Consider the following 24,432-nt stretch of genomic DNA (forward strand, 5'->3'; position numbering starts at 1 on the left):
GCTTTGCCAGCTTTAAGCATTCATTTTTCTGACAGATCATGCTGGGTAGAGCTTCCCCCACTCCTTCGCCTCTTTCTTAGTCTCCTCTCCTAGTCTTTGACCCTGTTCACGTCTGTGTTCTTCGCATTAAGATCAAGTGCTGAGCTGCTGATTGAGATACTAGTATTTTTTTACTATTTTGGGAATTCTTCGTAACAACGCAGCGTCGATCTTTGAACTTGAGCCAAGTTCCCATGTGTGTATGTGTTCCCTTTCTTTATTGTGCGTGTGTGTGTGTGTGTGTGTTTTTTTTTTTTTCCATGGATACGCCACGGCGGGTGAGAATCTCTAAGAGACGCGACCGGCCCGTACCAGTCAACGAACTGGACTACCCCTTCGGGGCTTCCCAGCTAAACTCACCACCACGCACAGCTGCAAACCTCATTCCCCGCGGGATCACCGCAAAGTATTACTTCGCGGGGATGGGTTGCCTACGTTAGGCACTCTCCTCTACGCGTCGCTCCCTTTCGCATCTTCTCAGATCGCTCTGGATGGCTATTAGGGTGTTGCTAACGCGCTGCCAGTTCTCGTCGGACTCCGTCATGAACGCCATTAGCTCCTCTGGTCGTGGGAAATACTCTGCACTTGAGCGGTACCTCGTGCAGTGGTAGATCACATGCTCCGGATCCTCGCTCTCATTCGAACACTCAGGACACTCGGGATTATCCTCGTGTTTGAACCTATGTAGATACTTCCTGTATCCTCCGTGACCCGTCAGGAATTGGTTGAGGTGGTAGTTCATCTCTCCGCTTCTCCGCCCTATCCATGACTCAATGTCCGGGATTAGTCTATGGGTCCACCGTCCATTTGTGGCCGTGTCCCATCTTGCCTGCCATTTTTCTATCGACGCCCGCCTTTCCGACGCACGGATGGTCTCTAGCGCTGCATTAGTTCGCATCCCTGCGCGCGCTTCATATACATGCGTCATCTCGAGCGCTAGTATATCCACCGGTATCATGGCCGCGAGGACCAGGGCTGCGTTATCCGACACCGTCCTATATCCAGACACTACTCGAAGAGCGCAGAGCCGATATGGCACTGACATCTTTCTTCTTAGACTCATGTTGCCGGATAGGGTTGAAGACCACACCGGCGCAGCGTACAGTAGGATCGAGGCCACTACCCTCGCCAGGAGTATGCGACGACCTGCCTTGGGTCCACCAATATTGGGGAGCATCCTTGCGAGTGCTGCCTGCATCCGGGAGGCTTTTTGACTCACGTACTCGATGTGGGCCCGGTAGTTCAATCGGTTATCCAGCATCACGCCTAGGTACCGGATTGACTCCTGCGACTTAATAGTCGCATTACCCACGCGAAACGTCGCGTACTCCACCTTCTTCCGACTCGTGATGAGTACAGCCTCCGTTTTGTGACCAGCCAGGTCCAATCCCGCGTTTTCCATCCAGTTGGATACGATCCGGATTGCCTCGTTGGCCGTCGCCTCGACATCTCGGAGCTCTTTGGCTACCACGACCAGGGCGAGATCGTCAGCGAAACCGACAAGCGTGCATCCCTGCGGGAGCTGGAGTCTCAGGACGTCGTCGTACATTATGTTCCACAGTAGAGGTCCTAAGACTGATCCCTGTGGAACTCCGGCTGTCACCCTGTAGAGCTTTGGTCCCTCCTCCGTCTCGTACCTCAGTCCCCTACCCGACAGGTAGCTGGCTATTATCCGAAGCAGGTAGGTGGGAACTCCAATTCTCCCGAGCGCCTCGTTTATCCGAGACCAGTTCGCTGAGTTAAACGCGTTACGGATATCCAGGGTCACCACTGCGCAGTACTCCTTTGTGCCAAATCTCCATCTTATTCCCTCGATCGCTCTGGATGCAATGTCGGTGACTGCCTTGATGGCGTCGACCGTTGATTTGGCCTTCCGGAATCCGTACTGGGACTCCGATAAGGCCTCCTTCTCCTGGATCACAACTTGCAGTCGGTTGTAGACGATTCTCTGCAGGGTTTTGCCGACCGTATCCAGCAAACATATTGGGCGGTATCCTGATGGTTCCTCCGGGGACTTATTTCCTTTGGGTAGAAGTATTAGCCGCTGCACTTTCCACTGCTCTGGAAACACTCCTTCCCGTAGGCATTTGTTGAACGTGTCAACAAATACTTCTGGTCTGGTGGTTGCTCCAAGCTTCAATGCCTTGTTTGGGATACCGTCCGGTCCTGGTGCCTTTTTATCGCCAATTCTCCTGGTAGCCGCTATCACCTCCTCAACAGAAATCTGTTGCCACAGCTCGGAGTCTTTGCTCGAGACGCTCTCCTCCCTATACGGGTGCTGTGGGAATAGGGCCTCCACGATGCTACGAAGCAGGATCGGGCAGGTCACTTCCGGTGTTGACTGGCTCCTTATCCTCTTGGTGACGACCTTATATGCCGTCCCCCAAGGGTTGACGTCCGCCTCCTCGCATATCTGCCTGAAGCAGGCTGACTTGCTCTCCTTTATGTCACGTTTAAGGGCTCTTTTCGCTGATCGGAGTTCCTCTCCCCTGGTTTCGAACTCAGGCCGACCTCGTGCTCTCTGGTAGCACCGTCTTGCTCGTAGGCAGGCTTTCCTTAGCTGGTTAACCTCCGCATTCCACCAGTAGCAGGGCGCTCCTGTTTTGCAAGGCTTCCTTCTTGGCATTGCCACATCACATACCTCCTCCATGAGCTTCGCCAGTTTCTGAGCCAGGCCCTCTACCGTTTCTCGCGCAGGGCTCCAGCTGGCGTTGCACAGATATTCCGTGAAGGTTTCCACATCCAGGTGGTCGCCCTTCCATTTAGGTCCGGTAATTTTGGCTAGCTGTCTTTTCGTTGCTGCTCCGCATTCGAAGTGGATCGCCTGGTGGTCGCTGAACGTAAACTCCTCGCTTACTCTCCACGTAGATCCCCTATGGAGTGAGACGCTCATGGAGGTTAGGTCGATAATGGAACCTCGACCCGCCTTGAAGTAGGTTAGCTTCCTGCCATCGTTTGCGAGTATTACGTCCAAGGACGCAAATTCCTCGAGCAGACACGTGCCTCTGGCGTTGGTTTCCTTACTGCCCCACTCTACGGACCACGCATTAAAGTCTCCCGCTATTATTACGGGGGCTCTTTCGCGCGCGTCTTCCGCTATATGCGCTAGCATACTTTGAAAGCGCGCTTGGTCCCAGCTCGGCGGGGCATAGCAGCTATAGAAGGTTACCTCTCTAAGCCTCGCTCTAATAAATCCTTCGTTGGCTGCGCATATCTCTCGGCCGCCTTGACGCAACTGCTGCTGGTCCAACCGCTTCCTGGTATCGCCCTGAATGGCTCGCAGATGAGCACGTCTTCGGTCTTCCTCTCCCTGACTGCTTGTCTCAGGAGAAGCTGAGCAGCTTCGCAATGGTTTAAGTTCAGCTGAGTACACCTCATGCTGATCTTTTAGTCAGGGCGTTCCTAAACTGGGGGCATCTACCGCTGCCGGCCACGTGCTTCCAGTCTGCGCTCGTTCCCTTGCAGAGCATGCACTGTGGTTCCAGGCTACAGTCCTTTGCCAGGTGGTTCTCCTTTCCACATCTTCTACACAGCTTGGACCTATCTACTTTGCTACTGCACTGTCGTGCCATATGCCCAAACTCGAGACATCTGAAGCATTTGGTGACGCTGATTCGCTCACGCAGTCTGCATCTTACCCAGCCTACTTTTAGGACTCCTATTTTCAGAGCCTTTTGAGCGCTCTCCGCTGACAGCCTGATTGTGGCCGTCTGGGTTCCGCCGTATGCCTTTCTCAGCTGGATGTCATCCGCAGACAGCTCCGCCAATTCCACCTGGCTTCTCAGAGCCTCGCATATATCCTCCGTGGTGGTTATTTCGTCCAGGTCCTTGCACTCTACGGTCACCCGGTGCGACAGGCTACGGACTTCTGCGTGCTCCTTCAGCGTATTGGCTACCAGGCTTTTAAACGTCTCCGTCTCCTCTCCCGACTTGTTGAGCTGTAGAAGTAGCTCTCCTGTTTGGGTCCTCCTGATCCTGGCGACCGCATCACCGAGTCCACGCAGGGTTTCGTCCGTCCTAACCTTGCGCAGTATCTCTGCATAGGTCTTTTCACCTTTGGTGGCAATGACGATGGCGTCTGGTCGCGTCTTGTCCGCGAGCACTCCAGTCGGCTTTTGCGGCCTCTTCCTTCTGCGCCGGTTGGTCACCGTCAGAAATGGGGTCTCCTCCGGCTCCTTTCTCTCCCTTTCAGCGTGAGCGTCCTTTTCAACTGCTACTCCTGGTGTGGTCTGGACCTCGACCGCTGCCTTGGTCCTCTTTGTCTGGGGTGTTGGTGCACCTGCCGCCTGTTTCCTCTTAGGCTCCGGGAGAGGTCTGAAAATCGGTGACGTCTGAGAGGACTGGTGGGTCCTGATCACCGCCTTAGCTCCTTCGTCGTGATGCTGGATAGCAACCAGCTCATACAGCACCCTTATGCTCTCGATCGAGTCCCGCATGGGTTGCTGTATGGATCGCCTCTTGCCATCCTCGAGCATCTCCACTAGCTGCGTGATCTCTCGTCCTAGATCGCGCAGCGCTGTGCTGCCCTGAGCTTTTTGGGGCTGCTCCGGGCCAGGGAGGGCCGGCAGCGGGGCGTCGGTCCGCTCACCAGTTGGCGTTCTCGCCATTTTTTTGCTTTTATTGAAGCCTTCTGAGTCGTTCGTCGTTATGGGTGTGACATTTTTACTCATTTTGTTGGGTCCCAACTCGAAAGCCGTTGTCCTTGTCTGTTGTACAGTCGCGTTATGATCCCATGGTTGTCTATGCAAGCAGGGAGGCCATGCGAGGGTTGACTCCCGCCCTTATGGGGTCGGGAGTTCAGAGCCGGATCCGCGCTAGTCAGGTCGGGTCAGCACAGTAGCCTGGGGGCCGGCCGGTTCAACCATGCTGATGGCAATATATTCAAAGCAGTACCAGGTACTGCACAATTCTTGGAAATCTTTTTCGGCGGTAATCGAATGTGAAATGAATCTGAAGGACTCCCTGTACCCTTCCATGGATTTCTAAAAGAGACCAACTTCTGAAGGGTTTTCCATCACGTCAAGGCCCACTGTGCAAATAAAAACCAAACTACACTCAACACTCATCTGCATATTGACCATTAGTTCTAATCATTTTATATGCCTAAAGAGACAGAGCAGACATTTCGGTCTTTGTCGTCTCAGCATACACACAGATATACATAGACAGATTTTGGAAAAGGGTAATGTTTCAGGGGGAGCTTTTGGGGTAGGGGATTGTGCAATGGACAGGCTCTTCAGCTGCAAATACCAGCATATAAAATAATCTGTTTACTATAAATATCATTTCATATGCAACGTAAATACATAAAAGCCGTCTCACACATACAGACACACGGCATACGCCTCATGACACCGACTGGACGCACACACACACACACAGGCATCAAGTAAATTTGCAGCACATCAAAGTTCTACGAAGTTCCCGCTCCCGCGGGACTGCCGCTAGGCATTACTTCGCGCTGCGGGCTGTGGGGTCATCTTTCGGGCTTAGTTTGTCCGGCTTCGCTCCAGCCTGCGCAGCTCCTTGATCACGCTTGCTGCCATGTCGGCGACCGCGTTCCATGATTGCTCATCGGCTAGCATCTGGTCGGTGAGGGTGTCCACATTCACTTCTGCAAGCGTCTCCCCTAGCCTCGTTCGTTCTTGCGAGAAGCGGGGGCATACAAAGAAGACGTGCTCTGCATCCTCGTCGACTCCAGGCCCGCAGCAACTGCAATAGCATGCCTAAAGCGATGCAGGTACTGCTTGAAGCAGCCATGCCCCGTCAGCAGTTGGCCCAAATAATGGTCCATTTGGCCGTGCCTTCTTCGCAGCCATGGGCTAAGCTGGGGAAGGAGACGTCTGGTCCACCTCTCTTTTGCCGCTTGGTCCCAGCGCCGTTGCCACTGGGCTATGGTGCGCTCTTGCCGCTCGCTGGCTACCTCCACTCCGCTCTGCCGCTCAGCTGCCAGGAGATCCAGCGGGGCCATGCCTGCCACAACAAGTGCGGCGTCTTCAGACACCGTCCGGAAGCAGCATGTAACCCACAGGGCACAGCGTCGGTATGCGCTTCTGCAGTCTCTGCTGTATGTGGAAACCATCATTACTGGTGCCCACACTGCTGATCCATATAAGATTATAGAGGTGACCACCCCACCGATGAGCTTCCTGCTGCGCTGCCGTGGTCCCCCTGTATTGGCCATCATCCTGCTTATGGCCGCCGTTGCTGCAGTCGCTTTTGCGCTGGCGTATTCCAGGTGGGCCTTGAAGTTCAGCCTCTGGTCCATCATTACCCCTAGGTACTTTAGCGCAGGCTTGGTCCTGATGATCGTGCTACCGACTCTCACGCATGCCTGCTCGACCTTTTTTCTGCTGCTCATTAGCACAGCCTCCGTCTTCTTCTCCGCCAATGCTAGCCCGTTGGCTGCGAGCCAGGCCATTATCATCCCGACTGCTACGTTGGTTTTCTCCTCTACGTCTCTTACGTGTTTCGACACTGTCACCAGTGCTATGTCGTCGGCGAAGCCCACCAGGGTGCACCCTTCCGGTAATGTAAGCCGCAGGATATCGTCATACATCACGTTCCACAGTATCGGCCCTAGGACCGAGCCCTGTGGGACGCCTCCGATGATTTGGTGATGTTCTGCTCCTTCTTCCGTGTCGTAGATCAGGACGCGGTCCGTAAAATAGCTTCGCAGAGTCCGTGTGATTTGCTCAGATACACCCCTCCTGGTCAGGGCCTCTAGGATGCTCTTCCAGCTGGCAGAGTTGAAGGCGTTTCGTACGTCTAGTGTACATACTAGGCAGTACTTTTTGTCGCCTCCAGCCCATCGCGTTTCTACCATGGCTTCCCTGGCAAGGTTTGTCACCATCTCGATGGCGTCAGTGGTGCTCCTCTGCTTGCGGAACCCGAATTGGAGGTCGGAAAGTCCGCGACGCTCAGCCAGTTCCCCATCCTCTCGAAAATCTTGCCCATGGTATCCAGCATGCACAGCGGCCGGTATGACGATGGGTCGTTGAGCTCTTTGCCTGGCTTGGGTATCAGAACCAGCCTTTGCCGTTTCCATGCTCGTGGGACTGTCCGCTCCGCTAGGCACTGGGTGTACATTGTGGCGAATGCTTCCGGATGGGCTCTAATTATGCATTTTAGTGCTGCATTAGGGACTCCATCTGGCCCTGCCGCTTCCCCGATCTTCAGCTTACCCGTGGCCTCCAGTACTTCTCTGGCAGTGATGATGGTGGTGGTGTCCCTCAGGCTAGCTCCTTCTACCCTAGCTGTGTGTGTGTGAGTGTGTGTGTTTTTTTTTTTTTTTTTTTTTTTCCATGGATACGCCACGGCGGGTGAGAATCTCTAAGAGACGCGACCGGCCCGTACCAGTCAACGAACTGGACTACCCCTTCGGGGCTTCCCAGCTAAACTCACCACCACGCACAGCTGCACACCTCATTCCCCGCGGGATCACCGCAAAGTACTTCGCGGGGATGGGTTGCCTACGTTAGGCACTCTCCTCTACGCGTCGCTCCCTTTCGCATCTTCTCAGATCGCTCTGGATGGCTATTAGGGTGTTGCTAACGCGCTGCCAGTTCTCGTCGGACTCCGTCATGAACGCCATTAGCTCCTCTGGTCGTGGGAAATACTCTGCACTTGAGCGGTTCCTCGTGCAGTGGTAGATCACATGCTCCGGATCCTCGCTCTCATTCGAACACTCAGGACACTCGGGAGTATCCTCGTGTTTGAACCTATGTAGATACTTCCTGTATCCTCCGTGACCCGTCAGGAATTGGGTGAGGTGGTAGTTCATCTCTCCGCTTCTCCGCCCTATCCATGACTCAATGTCCGGGATTAGTCTATGGGTCCACCGTCCATTTGTGGCCGTGTCCCATCTTGCCTGCCATTTTTCTATCGACGCCCGCCTTTCCGACGCACGGATGGTCTCTAGCGATGCATTAGTTCGCATCCCTGCGCGCGCTTCATATACATGCGTCATCTCGAGCGCTAGTATATCCACCGGTATCACGGCCGCGAGGACCAGGGCTGCGTTATCCGACACCGTCCTATATCCAGACACTACCCGAAGAGCGGAGAGCCGATATGGCACTGACATCTTTCTTCTTAGACTCATGTTGCCGGATAGGGTTGAAGACCACACCGGCGCAGCGTACAGTAGGATCGAGGCCACTACTCTCGCCAGGAGTATGCGACGACCTGCCTTGGGTCCACCAATATTGGGGAGCATCCTTGCGAGTGATGCCTGCATCCGGGAGGCTTTTTGACTCGCGTACTCGATGTGGGCCCGGTAGTTCAATCGGTTATCCAGCATCACGCCTAGGTACCGGATTGACTCCTGCGACTTAATAGTCGCATTACCCACGCGAAACGTCGCGTACTCCACCTTCTTCCGACTCGTGATGAGTACAGCCTCCGTTTTGTGGCCAGCCAGGTCCAATCCCGCGTTTTCCATCCAGTGGGATACGATCCGGATTGCCTCGTTGGCCGTCGCCTCGACATCTCGGAGCTCTTTGGCTACCACGACCAGGGCGAGATCGTCAGCGAAACCGACAAGCGTGCATCCCTGCGGGAGCTGGAGTCTCAGGACGTCGTCGTACATTATGTTCCACAGTAGAGGTCCTAAGACTGATCCCTGTGGAACTACGGCTGTCACCCTGTAGAGCTTTGGTCCCTCCTCCGTCTCGTACCTCAGTACCCTACCCGACAGGTAGCTGGCTATTATCCGAAGCAGGTAGGTGGGAACTCCAATTCTCCCGAGCGCCTCGTTTATCCGAGACCAGTTCGCTGAGTTAAACGCGTTACGGATATCCAGGGTCACGTGTGTGTGTGTGTGTGTGTGGAGTGGGCCAAGCTAATTAATTTCGAGTATACTCAATTAGCGCTTGTGTATTTCCCATTGACTCTGATCGGATATCGAGACGATCTTCGAGTACTTTAGTTAACTGTTTCATCCGCTGCCGCTCACCTGTGTGCATCCCGGAACCAGTTGGAGGCGTACCATTTTTGTACAATTTCCAGTTGTCGCAGAATGTTCGTGAATGAATCTTTGGCATGATAGAGCGCTTTGTAAGAAATAATGTATGTACGTACGAGTATTCATGTTTCTGCGTGTCTCTGGCTCTTGCTCTGCCCGTGCCTCGGACTCTGTCTCTGTTCGTGTGTGGGTGTGGATTTTCTTTTTTTTGGACTTTGTACCAGTGGCTAGCCATGAACCGCTCGCTCAGCTCAAGAACTGGCCGCCAACACACACGGGCACCGTCCAAGTCCAAGCCCCCTCCACTCCCTTGGTTAACGTGATCGTGATATATAGCAGAGAGTGGTTTGCTATCTATCCAAGCAGCCATCTCAGCTGGGATGGGATGGGTACCTGTGTATATTGGGGGAAGGGAATGGGGCGTGGGGCTCTAATTATTCCGACAATGTGACGCACTCTAATGACAGCATAATGCGGAATTCTGTTCCCGATTTGGTTGCAGAACCCTAGCCATATCTCCCGGACGGACAGTCAATGCATATTCCATTCGTAGATCAGCCGTGAGCTGATCGCTTTGGATTTGGCAAGCAGGAAGTCGGCTGACTGACTGATGGGGGCGCAACTGTTAGTTAATAACCGTTCGATAATAGTTGGAGCCGAACAAAGGTCTTTAGCGTTTCCGCCTTGAATAGGGGGCTGGGGCTCTATCTGAGGCTGGGGTCAAACGGAAGTGTTTCTCGATGAATGCAGTATGTGTATTTTCGGAACCCTCTTGCTCATGCTAATCTAAAGCGGAGACTGAAGATGAAGTGCCGTTATTAATTAATTGCTCGTTTCGATTTGCATGCGCAGTTATTTTTGGAACTCGAGCTCGACACGTGATAAAATTCGATTCCGATTCCGATTCCGTTTTTGGCGTTGCTTCTGTGATTTATGTGCATACATATGTACGTAGTCCCCTTCTGTCCCTGTTTCCACTGCTGCAGTTCACTGCTGAAGAACCGAAGAACCAAGCAGCCTTGGGAGAGTTATTGTACCTGACAGGCAGTCAGTCTGTCTGCGGAAACCTTGGGGTATTTACGAAACCGCTTGAGAAGTTACAAGCTGCCCAAACTGCTGAATCACTGCGATCGCAACTTTCTTTTGTGGCAGAACAGGTCGATGCGATTGGCTTTGCTAATTCTGGCTGGGATAGAATGGGGAAGGGGCATCGGAGGTGGGGGATCAGCGGTCAAAGCTGGTGAACTGGTTCCAGTTCTTTGGTTCAATAATCGAATATATATCGAATCTTCTGTCTTCGATCTTTTGGTGAATTATGATACTTCCGTCTATTTCCAATTCTGCTGGGGGTTAAGGCGAACCGCCGACAGCAACAGGCGGAAGCCAGAGCCCCAGAGCTAGAACCGTAAACAAGTTTTACCACAAGAACACAAGAACCACAGCCGCCGAAAATCCGAGACAATCGCCAAAACAAATATGTATATTGTAGTAGTCGTACAAGCAAGAAAGGAAGACTTGCCTTCTGTAGGCCGAAGCTTCTAATACCCTTGTGGTCTAAAAACTACGTGAACCGAATCTGAATAAACTTTAAAGGATTCTTATCACCGATAAGGCCATGTCCACGACCGAAACCAGAATAGAAACCGAAACAAACACAAACCACCAGCAGCAACAGCAACATCGGCAACATCGCGGCATCGGCACTGATAGAGCAGAAAACAGAATAATCTTGGCCCAGATACTTGCCAGAATGGACTGACATTTTATTGGCCCCCATTCGCCGTTAATAAACATAATCTCAAGTTGGGGACATACGCCAAAGGAAATGCTTTCCATATAAGTACTTGACAACCTGAAGAGACCCATTTGGAAATGTTTGTATTGCTCTCCACTCGCGGTGCAAGTACCAAAAACTCGAGAACTCTCATTTCTCATTTTTCATTTCCTTACCCTTCCGTTGCCCTGAACTTGAGCTGGGAGCTTATATTGTGGGTTTGGACATGAGACAGCCCCATGATCGATTGTTTTTCATGGGAATGGCCAATGAATTGCACTGGGAATTACTTCCCACTCGTATTTAAAGCATTCTTCCCCGTCTTGAGCACAGCACATGATCTTTTCCACAGATAAGGAATTGGGGCTTAGATCAATCGGTTCCGTTCCGTGATTATCGATGTGTGGAGGAAAGTTTCGGCGTCCATCAAAGATACACCTATTCAGAGTCAAGAGAGGAATAAACCCAATGACTTGCCACCATTGACACGCGCCATCCGCAATCAGTTTAGTGTCATCAGAGATTAGATAGTCGAATCTCCGATTGGGATGCACTGGAAAATTTACGGCTACGGAAAGGGCAGCCACAGGAATCTTCGATTGGGACATGCGTAAAAAAAATTTTTAAAAATAAAATGATCATTTCCAACTTAAAATGTTATCTTGTTTACGATTTAGATATATGTGCATAAGCAAAAGTAATGAATCATATATTTGTCTTTAAAAAAAAAGAGATTAGATTCAAGGAAAACTTTTCGTTTTTTGATATCCATACAATTAATCTAAAATGAAGCTTTCTTTTGTATGTATCTTTGACCTAAGCCCAGATAAGATAAAATAGCCATCGATATATACATATGTATATAGAATCCATTAGGTAGTATTTTGGACTAGATCAAAGAGCAGAAGCATACACTCCGAAGAATGCAAAACCTATAAAAAGAATTGGAACAGACTTGTATCGAAATTCGCCTTTGAAGTCCGAGTACGTTTAGCCGATGCTCACTGTAATCTATATGGCACATTTATGATGACCATTGCCACCTGTCCACAGCCCGCATCGACCCAATTGGCCTTTGTACCCATCGCACGAGCCACAATCCATTCAATTTCAGCACCGTTGGCACTTTCTTTGCCGCTCCGATAAAACACAGGCAAGACACAAAAGATACCTTTGAAGACGAAATAAAGAAACAAAAACGACGTGTGGTATAAATGTAAAGTAAATTTATTTATTTTGTATAAATAATTCTCATTTAGCTCTCGCACAAGCGACTATTAACGTTAGTAATTTACAGTTTGTTCTGTGTGTGCTTCGATGGCCGGGCCAGCGATATGCAAATTGGTTTCAAAATGACTTTTTAGGGGGATCGATCGTCCGAGCCCCCATTGAACTTAATCGCTGGTCTGTTGCGAAGTGAAGAATCCAACGAGACATAATAACGGCACAAAATAGTTGGCTTAAACAATTACAATAACAATTCTGGAATATTTAAACTTTAAAATTCCTCCCCCTCCCCCAATGTCGGTAACCAACCCCCTAACTCCCATTCTGATTGTGATTCTGATCCCCTAACCCCATTCCCACTTCACTCGTATTCGTATTCGTAATATAATTAGAAATTAGATTTCTTGTACTTGTTGAACATTGTTTGTTTTTGCAGTACCCATAGCTTTAGATGTATCTGGAATAGCTCTATACTTTATCGGAAACGAGCCTGGGGAGCAAATTCTAAAATAGGATTTGACTTGAGTGCAGTTGGGCCTCAAACCCTTAGCGTAATGCGGCGACCGGAGGAATGCTAAGAGTTGATACGCTTTGCTTTCTGTGACTCGTTTCGATTCCCCTTACACCCCGATACAGATAGAAAGAGAAAAACATAGATAGCCGAAATGGTTGCAAGTTTACAATATAAAATGTATTGGTTGTTGCTTTAGTTGCTGCTGCACTATCTAATATTACAACTACAAACTGTTTTACATTTATACAATCTTCCTCTGGCACACATATATAGCACACATGTGTCACACGTACATAGCACCCCCGCGTTACATATAGTTTTAGGTGTAGGCATAGAAATAGATATAGTTATAGATAGAGACACTCGAACAGTTTGAGAAAGACCTCGCCTTTGCTTCGATTGATACTAATTAGAGTAAACAGACCCGCCCACTAAACAGACTATATATATGGTGTAAAGATTAGCCCCGACCAGTTCGAAGGATTAGATTTAGTAGGAGAAGAAGGAGAGGGTGTTGAGTTGGAACTCCTAGACGGGCCCAATATCACTTTGGTATCTGGCGGTTAGATAGTTGGCCGCCTCTGTCATTTGTTCCAGGCACTGGTACAGACCGTTCAGGTGTCTCCGGCAGCGTTTCGCCAGCTCCGTGGCCTTGTCCCCGGAGGCCTGTTTCGATTTTTGGCAGGCGTCGTCCACAATGTCGCTGCCGTCGCTGCTCTGGGCATGGTCGCTCTTGTTGCCATCCGACTCCAGGCCCGAGTCGTTCTCCTCCGAGTCGCTCATGTTGCTCACAGAGGTGGTGGACATCATTGAGGCGGTGGAGGTGCGTCGCACATGACCTTTGATGCTGTTGGATGCAGATGTTGTACTCGAGGGGTTGGACTCAGTATTGCTCTCGCTGGAATTAGCAACGGGACTGGCGGTGCGTTGTTGCTGCTGGTGGGACTCCATCTCGACAGCTTCATCGTCCTCCTGATTGGCGGTCCAGAGCAGATCCTTTTTCAGAGCGTTCAGCATGCTGTAGAGATTGAAGAGCTCGGAGGCGCTGAGGAACTCGTGCACGTTCTTCGAGTGGGCCGCTCCCCGCTTGCCCTGGGCAGTGGAGCTCTGTGTCAGCTGGTTGGCGGTAGTGTCCTTGCCCGAGGCTGGTATAATGTCAGTGCTGTCACCGATCTGCGGGAGAGCAAGCAAGCAAAGAGGGTGGCATACATCAGTTGGGGCTGTGATTATGTGGGAGGAGAGGCAAGAGTTTGGAAGATAGCTTCAGGTTCGGATGCTATGCTGTACCTGTCGATCCATGAGCCTGCATGGCACCAAAATGGTGTCGTCCATAATGTTGACAGTCTTCACAAACTTCTCCATCACATTGACGATGCTGTCTTTGGAGAACTGCTGCTCATCGTGACGGGCGATGCGGCGCAGGCAGTTCCTGAAATAAGCAGAACAGAAGCAGAACGATGATAAAGATGATCTTCAGTTGAGTCGGCTAACCAGTAATGTGGGGGGAAACCAGTTTGAGACAATAGATACCATAATTGGGGACCCATGCCACATCAGACTAGACCCCACCAGACGCTGGCCATTCTCAAGCGTCGTTAAGTCTGCGCCGTTTAGACTTCCGCCGAAATCTTCTTTCTTTCGGATGGGTGCGCCGCCCAATCTCTTGGACAACGTGGCGTATGACAGATATGAATTGGTTTCTATGCAAATTAGTGAATTTTTGTCGCAAATTGAATTTGTATAAAATAGAGAAACCTGTTGGCCGTCCGCCGCCCTGGCGGTGCCTGCTATTGTACCTGAAAGTGCTCGTGCGGGTCTAAAACAAAGCCCAGACGGACGGACAGACCGAAAGATTTCTATTTCTGGAAGTAAAAGCCAATTTGACCCAGCCTCGTGCTGGGACTGCGAGCGCTGGAAGAGAGTCAGTTCCCTAGTTCCCTAGAGCTGGAATCGCAGCTTTGAGCAAAGTAGAGTGCTACGAACGGACACCTTATGCAACTCTCGCCGGTCAGAGCGGGGTCTTTCATTAAGAGCTAATTTCACGTTGGGATCGCGTAACAGTCATTCCCCCCGTCAAGCTCAATAAAAAATCACTCGCAACTCGCAAGCACTTGACAGCCATTAACCCCCAGGGCGAGAGCTTAAACTAGTACGAACCAAAGTCCCGACCCGACCCGGCTTATCGCCGCCAGACAGCACCCAGACGACGAATCAGCTGGAGGAGCAAGTACCAGCTGCGTATCTGTATCTGCTGCTTGTTTGGCTTAAGATTAGGACAGCGACAGCGCAGCCAGTGGGTAGCCGCGTGATCGCAACTATTGTATTTGACGGCGGGACAAATCGAGCAACTGATATAAATTTATTTTTCAGTTTTCAGACTGCGCCATTCAAGACCTCTTACCCCCAGAGTCTCCCCAGTATGGGAAAGCACATACATACATATGTACATATGTATGCATGTAACAGAGTGTGAGGGATGGGGGCGGGCCACGCGACCACTGCGTGCTCTGACGGCTGACCGACTGATAGATGGATAGATATCGGTAGGTACCAGTAGCAGAGGCAGAAGCAGAACAACTGGCAGACCCGCTTGTGTCAAGGTTTGTCTGGCACAGTTCCAGGGACAGAGAACTTTGCAGTTGGTCTAGGGGCAGGACGGGGAGAGGCAGAGTTTCCTACGAGTATTCATTCACACAAATGACTAATTAACGTAATTGAGCATTGAATTACAACCGCACACAGACACACGGAGGGACAGACAGAGCGTAGGAATGCAAAAATAATTATCATCTTATCAACGATTGCCAGCTTCGGACACTTGTGAGGCACATAATTTCGAATAGACAAGGCCCCAGGCCCAGCCCCATCCCCAGAGGTGGGAAGGATCGACACTGTAATTTATTTGATTGTTGTTTAATCATCTCAATTTAGTTTCAATTATTTGCGAGGAATGTTAGACACCGCATCGTCCCCACCCCTGTGGGTTGATTTACTTAGATGGTTCTAATCAGGCGATACGACACTCGAATGTCCCGCACGCCAGTCAGCGGGAGTGTCCGCGCTATTGACCTTTTGTTATAAATACAACAATTGCTTGCAGGCCAGCTCTTCCCTATTGTTCCCTTTTCATATCCCCTCTTTCTGGCCATGCAAGAAGAAGAAATGCCGGCATGAAGAACACGCCACATTGAGCCAACCAATTGGAGAGCAGCATGAACAAACCAGCCATCGGCTCCATCTCCGTATCTGATATAATAATAAGAGCTCTCTTCCCCTCTGCCACCCCCCCCTGCCATACACCTGGCTGGCTGGGCCGCCTGACTCTGAGAATTGGGCTAAGCTGAGGAGGAGGCGACGAGTCGCGGCGTCACGCGACACGCGCAAAAAAGAAGCAGAGACAGCTGCAGAGAAATACTATGTACCGCATACAACACCGAAATCAGGCGATTATTTTCATTCAGTGACGGCAGACAGTGGGTGGTGGTGAGTTGTTGGGTTGCAGCATTCACAAGCTGACACTTGCCACAAAAGAGAGCGGCGGCCGTTACGCTCAAACTATGGTGCTTTAGTGCTCTCTTTGACTGTACAGCGGGTTTCTCTTTACTAGGAACCGTGTGTGTGTGTGGCGTGTGGCGTGATGTTTCTGAGCAACTGTACGGGCAATTGTTAGAGCAAGAGACGGCTGCTGCTCTTCCACTGATGACATCTCTCCCTCTTCTTCCTCTCAGCTGAGCGTGTGATGAATGAAATCGTTTGGCGATGCGATGCTCCTCTCTGTAATTGTTGTTGAACAGCAACGTTGCTGCTGCTGCGGCTGCGATTGGTATGTTTTTGTGGTATTTCTCGTATTTGCAACGTTGGGCAATGGTCATATACATATGTATAAACATATACATATGTATGTTTACAATACACTCGTTTTTTTGTTGAACCGAATTGACCAATATTTTTTGGTTTTGTTTTGCCTTAGCTTGACTACGACTTGGCCCCTCGTCTGACCTCCACCACTGTGGCGGTGTTGGGGTTCGGACCTACTAAACATAATCGATATTTGATATGGCCGCCCCCGCGTACTACCAATTTGATATTCTAGCTTCGATCAAAACTGGCCAACGACCACACACACACACACACATAAACTGCGGGGGGAACGAAGATGGGTTTCGCCGTAAGTTTCTGTTCAAGGCGACAATTGCCACAAAAGCGTCGTTAGTAATAGTAATACAATAGCTGCGACACACAAAACTATCCATACATATTAGAGCCCTGCATGAGTGCACAGTATTACAAAAATTATCCCATCTGGCTTAACTGAATCGTGTGCACTCGAACACTATCAATATTTCACACTGTCTACAAAAACACATTGACAACATTCTCATGTATGAGCTAGAGTCATGATTCAGTTGAACTGTCAAAAAAAGCCAGTGTGAGTGCGATTCCCAGCAAATGATTTAGATACACATCACAGCAAAAGCAGAAGCATTGATATAAGCATTCCACAAGCAACAGTCGATATTGTTGAACTGTGCACTGTGAACACTGTGAACACTATGCACACTGTGCACACTCTGAGCATTGTGAACACTGTGTTAAAACCAGATTTGGTAACCTTATAGAACTTATGCCGGACCAAATTGGCACCAGTAAACTTGAAAATCGTAAAACAATTTCGACATGCCACAATGTTTGGAATAACACTGCTGTCCTCTCCAACGACAGGACCAAAAACTTCCCACACCTTGCTTTTGCCACGTTTTTGGCTAATTTTGTATTGGCCAGCCATTATTTTTGCTTTTATATCGGCTGGTAATTCGAAGCCAGATGGTGACAAGGACTGCGAATTAAATGTGCATATAATATTCGAATAGAAACACACGAATACATTTTTCTACTAAACTTACATAATCAAAAGAACCAACAATCGAATTTTCCATTTTCAGTAATTAGCAAACAGTACAAGCACCGACAGAAAATTAAATGAAAATGTCCTTCTCGTTAGCTTTTTGACGTTTTCTTTTCTTTCGATTCGTTTGACTCACACATTCCACACTGCAGTGAGCAAAACAATGCACAACAAATTGAGCGAGAGAGACACCTCATACACTCTCTCTCTGTCACAACGTTTTTCGTAACAGTGTGAGTGCGAGTCATACGATTTGACAGGAGTCACTCGACAATTATGCCTTGAGTCAATGAGTCAGCAAATGAAGGAAAGAAAATGAATTGAAAGATAGTGTGAAAAGGAGACATGGATCATGTTTTGATACTGTGCACAGTGTGGCTCCTAACTGTTAATACGAATTAGTGTGTACTCGTGCAGGGCTCTAATACATACACACATTTACATACGAACGTACATATGTATGTACATACATATGTACACAAGACTGTGAATCAAAAAACGTTTTTGTGATTTACCAAGGAGGCGGGCCGGGCTAGGCCTGGTCTGCTCATGTGGCAAATATGTATAGCCATCGTATGTTTGTGGATGAGTAATAACTATTATCGGTAAATGGCAGGCAGCGTTTACATATTTCAGAGAGCAGAGAGGTTGGTACGATATATAGATATAGACGATTGTGTCATATTAGCGGGCAGCGGGCAGCGCGTTGGCTTGGTTTTTTTTCTTTCGTGTTTGAATTTCCTGTCCGTCCAACCGTCCGTCCACCCGTCCAACAAAATCGTACGATAAATTTCTTGTATCTCGTTTTCGGTGCAAACGAAAGAGACGGTTGGTGCTGCTGAGAGGGAGAGAGAGAAAGAGAGGAATTTATGGCTGTCTGCCCCGCTGCACCACTCTGCTCTCCACCAATTTAGCATCGTTCTGATTAAATTGAACTTAAGCACTTTAACTAGCGAACTGGATTCGTGGCTTACCGATTAGTCTCCAGCTTGGTGAGGTCTGTGTATCCGCTCATTGTGAATTCGTGTTGCTTTCTTGTGTTGAGCTGCTTCTGCTTCTGATGCTTCTGCTGACAAACGCAGGTTATAATTGATATAAGAAATTTTCTGTTTGCCTTCGCTATTCACAAATACACGCGCACTTTCACTTGCCGTTACGTTGCCTTCAGCTGTTTCTTGGACCCGTATTCTTGCTTCGCTTTTGGTTTTGGATTACGAAATGCGCTGTCAACTGCAGTTACAGGTAGTTCAGTTAGATATGCAGCTCTTGTTTTAGTTAGTCTTGTTTAGCTTAGTGTCGTTTAGTTAGTGGCTGGATAGCTTGTACTGTCTGTTGCCCCGGCGCGATTGCTATTGCGCTGATTTCAAGAAGTCGCGGCCGTTTTATGCCAAAAAATTTGCATTCACGCACGCACGGTGTTCGATTAGACAGGCGGACGGCCTATGGCTGATGATCTTGCCCGATTCAATTAATTTATATATCAGAATTCTAAACAGTTTGCACGCGCACGGCTGCTGAACTGCTGGACTGCTGACGCTGACAATGGACAATGATGACCACAACTAGACCGACGACGACGACGACCACAACCTCAGCTAACGAGCAAAAATTTTAAATACACAGTAGTGTGACAGCCAGTGTGACGTTAAATACACTCGTCAATTTGTCAGTATATTTACGGCATATTTTGGACAAAAGTCGGTATATTTCGGTATATTTTATCGATAAAAGATTTAAAAAATCAGCTGATTTTCTCAGCTGAAATCGATAAGAAGATTTGAATTACATTCCCCAATAATTGCGGCATATTCACTCTTAGCGACTGTCCGAATGTCTCCAGCCTTAGGCTGTTAAAGTGGCTCAGGCTGAATGGTATACCACTTTTCGACGCATGCAATTTTGAATTCTGAACATAACTTACATTTCCCAGTGGGTTCACCTTTTCAATGTTTTGGGAAATGCAGCTCCAATCATCACCATATGTCGATCCAAGTAAAGTAAATAAAGAACATAATTTAAAAGTATGGAATGAGATTCATTGTTGCTACCGATTCAGTACCCGATTTAGAGAGTGCCTTAACCTTTTTGAAGAGAGCCAAAAGAGGCGAGTGGTAGGCGCCAAATATAAATTGTTTGAAAGTGACTGAGTGAGAGAGTACCCCTACTGTCACTATCGATGTTCCCTCTTGAATATTGAGGAACGTAAAGTGTTAATCTGTGGAGAAAATACATCACAGAACCAAGCAAGAAGGAGAGCCCAGGTCTTAATTGATATGCGCCCCCAAAAAAATGAATTTAAATTTTATTTCTTAGCGGCGTACCTAAGACCATCGGTGCGTGGGTCTGTGAGTGCGAGATACTCCAAATTAATCTTGTTCTTATTAGGACGTTGACGTGCAATGGTTGCATCATCAAGTGGCCCTAGCGAAACCAAGCCGAAGCTTGTTATTCAGTTTTTGTTTTTTCATCCAGTTTTAAAAAGAAATGTTATCTCCTCATGATTAATTCAGGGCCCATTGCCTAGACGGCATCATTGGGAGTGATTTTTCAGGCGCTTGACGCATTTCCGCTTGGGATAAGACTTTCTCGGGTAACAGCTAGGGATAGCAATCCATTCCTTATTGTGACCTGTCGAAAATACAATTTACTGAGGGCACAAGTCCTGTTAACTATAGGGGATTAGCTTACTGAAATACTGCAGGACGCTCAACAAACTGCAATATATGGTATACCCAGCTTCCCTTCTAAGTTTGTCCACTGTCCCTTTGACACATCGGAACTTTTCCATTGTTTGAACGCTTGTTTAGATATCGAAGTTTTTCAGCTCGGGATCCCAGAATGTAGATGCTCCTATTTGTATTCTTTCAGTTTTTCTTTTTGGTCCGGTTGTAAAATTTATAATCTCCTGGGGGATAATACAGGACCTATTGCTTTGACGTTTTTGATGAGACTTTCTCGTGTAACAGCGAGGGATAGCAATGCGTTCCTCTCTGTGACCTGTGGGAAATATAATTTAATTAGAGCAAAAATCCGGTTTACTATTTGGGGTTCACTTGCTGAAAGCCTGCAGAACACTCAACAAACTGCGATATGTGGGATTTCTAGCTTTAGCCCTCCTTAGCTTGCCCGACATTCCTTGGACACATCGAAACATTTCTGTTGTTTGATTCCTTGAATATATATCCAGCATGTTTAGCTTGGGGTCCCAGAAGTAGTCTAGTCTTCCGTGCATTAAACGATCCGTCAACTCCTCAAACATCTAGAATTTATTTGTGTGGCTCAGGAAGTGGGGATCGGATTTGTGAATTGTTACTCATATGTACATACATCGATCAATATGACTGTGAGCGGCTTGTACCAGTAAGACTCCGGCTCGAACCTAATCTTCCAAAGAAAAAGAGTCTTAATAAAATAGCTCTTTAAGTTGTGTAAATTCGTCTGAACATCGCGAAATTTCTTAACGCACTTTGTTGAGACAACGAGCTTTTTCGCTGACTATGATTGTTCAAATTCACGAATTAATAATTTCCGAAACGTTATAAATTTTATTATAGGTATTTTGTGTGTTGAGGGTGGCCGAAGATGCCAGAGCCCTTTACAATAGTATTAGAGTGATACACTTGGATGAGGCAAGCGAGCCGATCTCGAGCCAAAGTAATAGATTGGGGACAAAAAGGGTCTGTTCTCCAACTATATAAAGCGGTAACTGCTAGAGCAGGCGCAGCTGCTGACGGCTTAGCGACGGCATAGGAAAGAAAAGAAAACAAGAGCGAGCATAGATAAAGACTAGATGATTAAATGAGAGCATGTTGCTGAGCGAGCATAGATAAAGCTACGCTTACGTTACGTTAGTTTTGTATAATGACAAAAATGGAAAGGAAAGTGAATTGATAGGCAATAGAACGATGGTACAAAATTTACACTCGGGCTTCGCCCGAACATACTCCCCCCGTGGAAGGATCCATGCCTTTCACCTCATCTCGTAGAGGCAATAGACATAGTTTTGCAAGTGCTCTTCGGCTAACACCTGTAGCCATCCTGATTAAGGCGACTCGAGCTACGCCTTCAGCTCCTGGGATGAGCTCGAGGATTCTCGCTAGAGGCCACTTCAGAGGAGGGAAGTTCTCGTCCTTAACAAGAACGACATCATTGACGTGAAGCTCAGGATTCCGGGTGCGCCCCTTCGTTCTTTCTTGAAGACTGGTTAAATACCATTGGCGCCAGCGAGACCAAAAGATTTGCTGAAGCTGTGTGACCTTCTGCCAACGGTCGAAGCGATCGACGTTTAAATGAACCAAGTCAGGCTCCAAGAAGGTTGTGATGGGGGCGCCAACCAGAAAATGGCTGAGTACATCGAGATCCGCAGGGTTCTCTGAAATAGGAAACAATGGCCTTGAATTAATGATTGCACAGATATTGCACGCGAGAGTGCGCAGCTCATCAAATCCAAGAAGCGAGGATCCAAGGGCACGTCGAAGATGATGTTTAGCAAGCTTGACTGACGCCTCCCACAATCCTCCAAAATGTGGCGATATAGGAGGAATGAAACGCCAATCGATGCAATCGGCGAGACAAGCTTGATGCACGGCTTCTTGATGACTGTCGCTTAGGAATAGCGACTTAAGTTCCACCAGTTCGTTCCGCGCTCCAACCAAATTTGTGGCATTATCTGACCAAATACGAATCGGTCTTCCACGGGTGCAAATGAAACGGCGAAGAGCAGAGAGGAACGCAGACGTTGTAAGATCCTTCACAAGCTCGATGTGAACCGCCTTGGTGGAGAAGCATATAAAAATGCTCATGTAGCACTTTAGTGGGGGCCGGTTTGAACTTCTGATTTACACAGGAACGGACCGCAATATTCCACGCCGGTAACTAAAAATGCACGAGATTCGCTGACTCTGCCCACCGGAAGATCTGCCATTATTTGCTCGAGAGTTCGAGGCTTCACTCTAAAGCACTTTTGGATTACGTGTGCTACGGTCTTTCGGCCACCGATTGGCCAGTACGTTTGACGAATGATGGCTAATAGCGACTGGGGTCCAGCGTGAAGGTGTTTTTCGTGTAAGTGCCGTATCAGAGCAGAAGTGATGGAATGATTTTAGGGCAATATTATGGGATGCCGTGCTTCGAAGTCCAAGGTAGAGTTTTTAAGACGCGAGACGATCGAGCTTGAAGCCTTGATGTCCTTTCGCGTTTCCAGGGCTCTTATTTCAGTAGATAGACGTGATTGCTGAGTAAGACGAAGAAGCAGTTCGGTTAAGTTCCTCCTCCACAGTTATTCCAGACTTTCGTCGATGAATGAATTTGCATACAATTTACAAACTTTGATTCTTCAACCAAATATCTTGACGCGCAGTTTGTAATTAGTATGGTTTTTCGTGCCTCCAAAACCGGCTCTGGAAGAGCAGGCGTACTTGGCCATTGATCCTTACTGGCTGTCAAGTATGTAGGTCCATACTTCCAAAGATGAGAATTGATGAGCTCAGCTGGTAATGATCCTCGAGAAAGCATATCGGCAGGGTTTAGATCAGTTGGCACGTGCAGCCAAGACATTCCAGATGTGAGTTCCTGAATAACAGAAAGTCTATTAGCGACAAATACATTGAAGTTGGATGGTTGATTTTTGATCCAAGCCAAAACGACTGTGGAGTCACACCAGCAATAATAAGAGCAATTGAAGTTCATCAAAGACACTTTATGCGTAAGCTGAGCGAGTAGCGCTGCACCACATAATTCCAACTTGGGTATTGTGATAGTCTTCAGTGGCGCTACACGAGATCTGGAAGATAGAACATTTGCCTTGACTCCATTGTCGCCTTGCGAAACAGCGTAGATGCAAGCTCCATAAGCACTCATGCTGGCATCACAAAATTCATGCATTTCAAGGTTGCTGCTTCGAAGAAACGATAGGCGCGGGAAAGAAATTTGTTGCATAGAGTCAAACTGCTGAATAAAGTTGATCCAAGTTGTGCGTAAGGAGACTGGCAGACTTTCATCCCAATGAAGCTTTTCTTTCCACAGCTGCTGTATAAATATTTTTGCTTTAGTAATTACTGGCCCTATAAGTCCGTGTGGATCATAAAATCGTGCAATAGCTGACAATACAACTCGCTTAGTTGGTTTCGAAGAGACTTGATTGGGACAGAATGAAAATAATAGCTCATCCGAAGTGGGATTCCATGCTAAACCTAGCGTCTTGGTTACATCGCTGCCATCAGTAAATTTAACAAATGTTTCCCTATCTTCATGGGGTGTTTGATCGAGTACAGATGTATCGTTGGAACACCATTTCCTTATCTTGAAATTTCCTTTGGCTAAGAGTCCTGACACCTGGCGAATTATTTCCAGCACCTCATTTGTAGTATCTCCCCCCGTTGCAAATCATCCACGTAAAAGTCCCGCAGCACAACTTCAGAGCCAATTGGATATGACGAACTCTCGTCTGCCGCTAGTTGGTGCATAGAACGGACGGCCAGAAATGCTGCTGGTTTCGTTCCATAGGTCACGGTATCCAGCTTGAATGTTCTTAGCTCCTCGAGAGTGAGTCACGCCACAGTATGCACTGCAGAAAACTATCTTGGGGCGAGACACGGACGCATCTATACATTTTACAAATGTCACCAGTCAATGCTATACGAACAATCGTAACTAACTTTGGCTGAATTGTTGGGCCTGACATCAATATATCGTTGAGGGAATATCCTGTAGATGTACAAGCGGATCCGTCGAAAACTACTCGGAGTGATGAGGAAGAAAAAATTTGCATTGTTTAAGTGCGTCACCTTTGACAGGGGACATGTGATTCAAATCGACGTATTCCTTTATAAATGCGGCGTATTGGGCCTTGAGAAGTGATTTGCGAACCAACTTGCGCTCTAGATTGAGGAATCTGCGATAGGCTTGTTGATAAGAATCTCCAAGAAGACTGTCACTCAGCTTTAAAGGCAACTGAACGCAGAACTCGCCACTTGGAAGCCGACCGCAATGTTTTTTGAAATGTTCCT

General features: G+C 48.3%; 1 protein-coding gene across 3 annotated transcripts; it reads right to left on the reverse strand.

The window, feature by feature from the left end:
- Positions 1-12,674: 12,674 nt before the first annotated feature.
- On the reverse strand, positions 12,675-19,029 carry LOC117185714. 3 transcript variants are annotated; one of them, XM_033394848.1, is made up of 3 exons: positions 18,400-19,029; positions 13,807-13,948; positions 12,675-13,692 (listed from the first exon to the last, which is right to left on the reverse strand). In XM_033394848.1, the coding sequence occupies exons 1-3, from the start codon at positions 18,438-18,440 to the stop codon at positions 13,048-13,050; spliced, it is 828 nt and encodes a 275-aa protein (XP_033250739.1). In that variant the 5' UTR covers positions 18,441-19,029; the 3' UTR covers positions 12,675-13,047. The 3 variants fall into 3 exon arrangements, with proteins under 3 accessions (XP_033250739.1, XP_033250741.1, XP_033250740.1); XM_033394850.1 differs by lacking the exon at positions 18,400-19,029 and adding an exon at positions 17,424-17,444; XM_033394849.1 differs by lacking the exon at positions 18,400-19,029 and adding an exon at positions 14,050-14,081.
- Between the last annotated feature and the right edge of the window lie 5,403 nt (positions 19,030-24,432).

The sequence above is a fragment of the Drosophila miranda genome (genome assembly GCF_003369915.1).
Source record: "Drosophila miranda strain MSH22 chromosome Y unlocalized genomic scaffold, D.miranda_PacBio2.1 Contig_Y1_pilon, whole genome shotgun sequence".
In the NCBI taxonomy this organism is placed as follows: Eukaryota; Metazoa; Arthropoda; class Insecta; order Diptera; family Drosophilidae; genus Drosophila; species Drosophila miranda.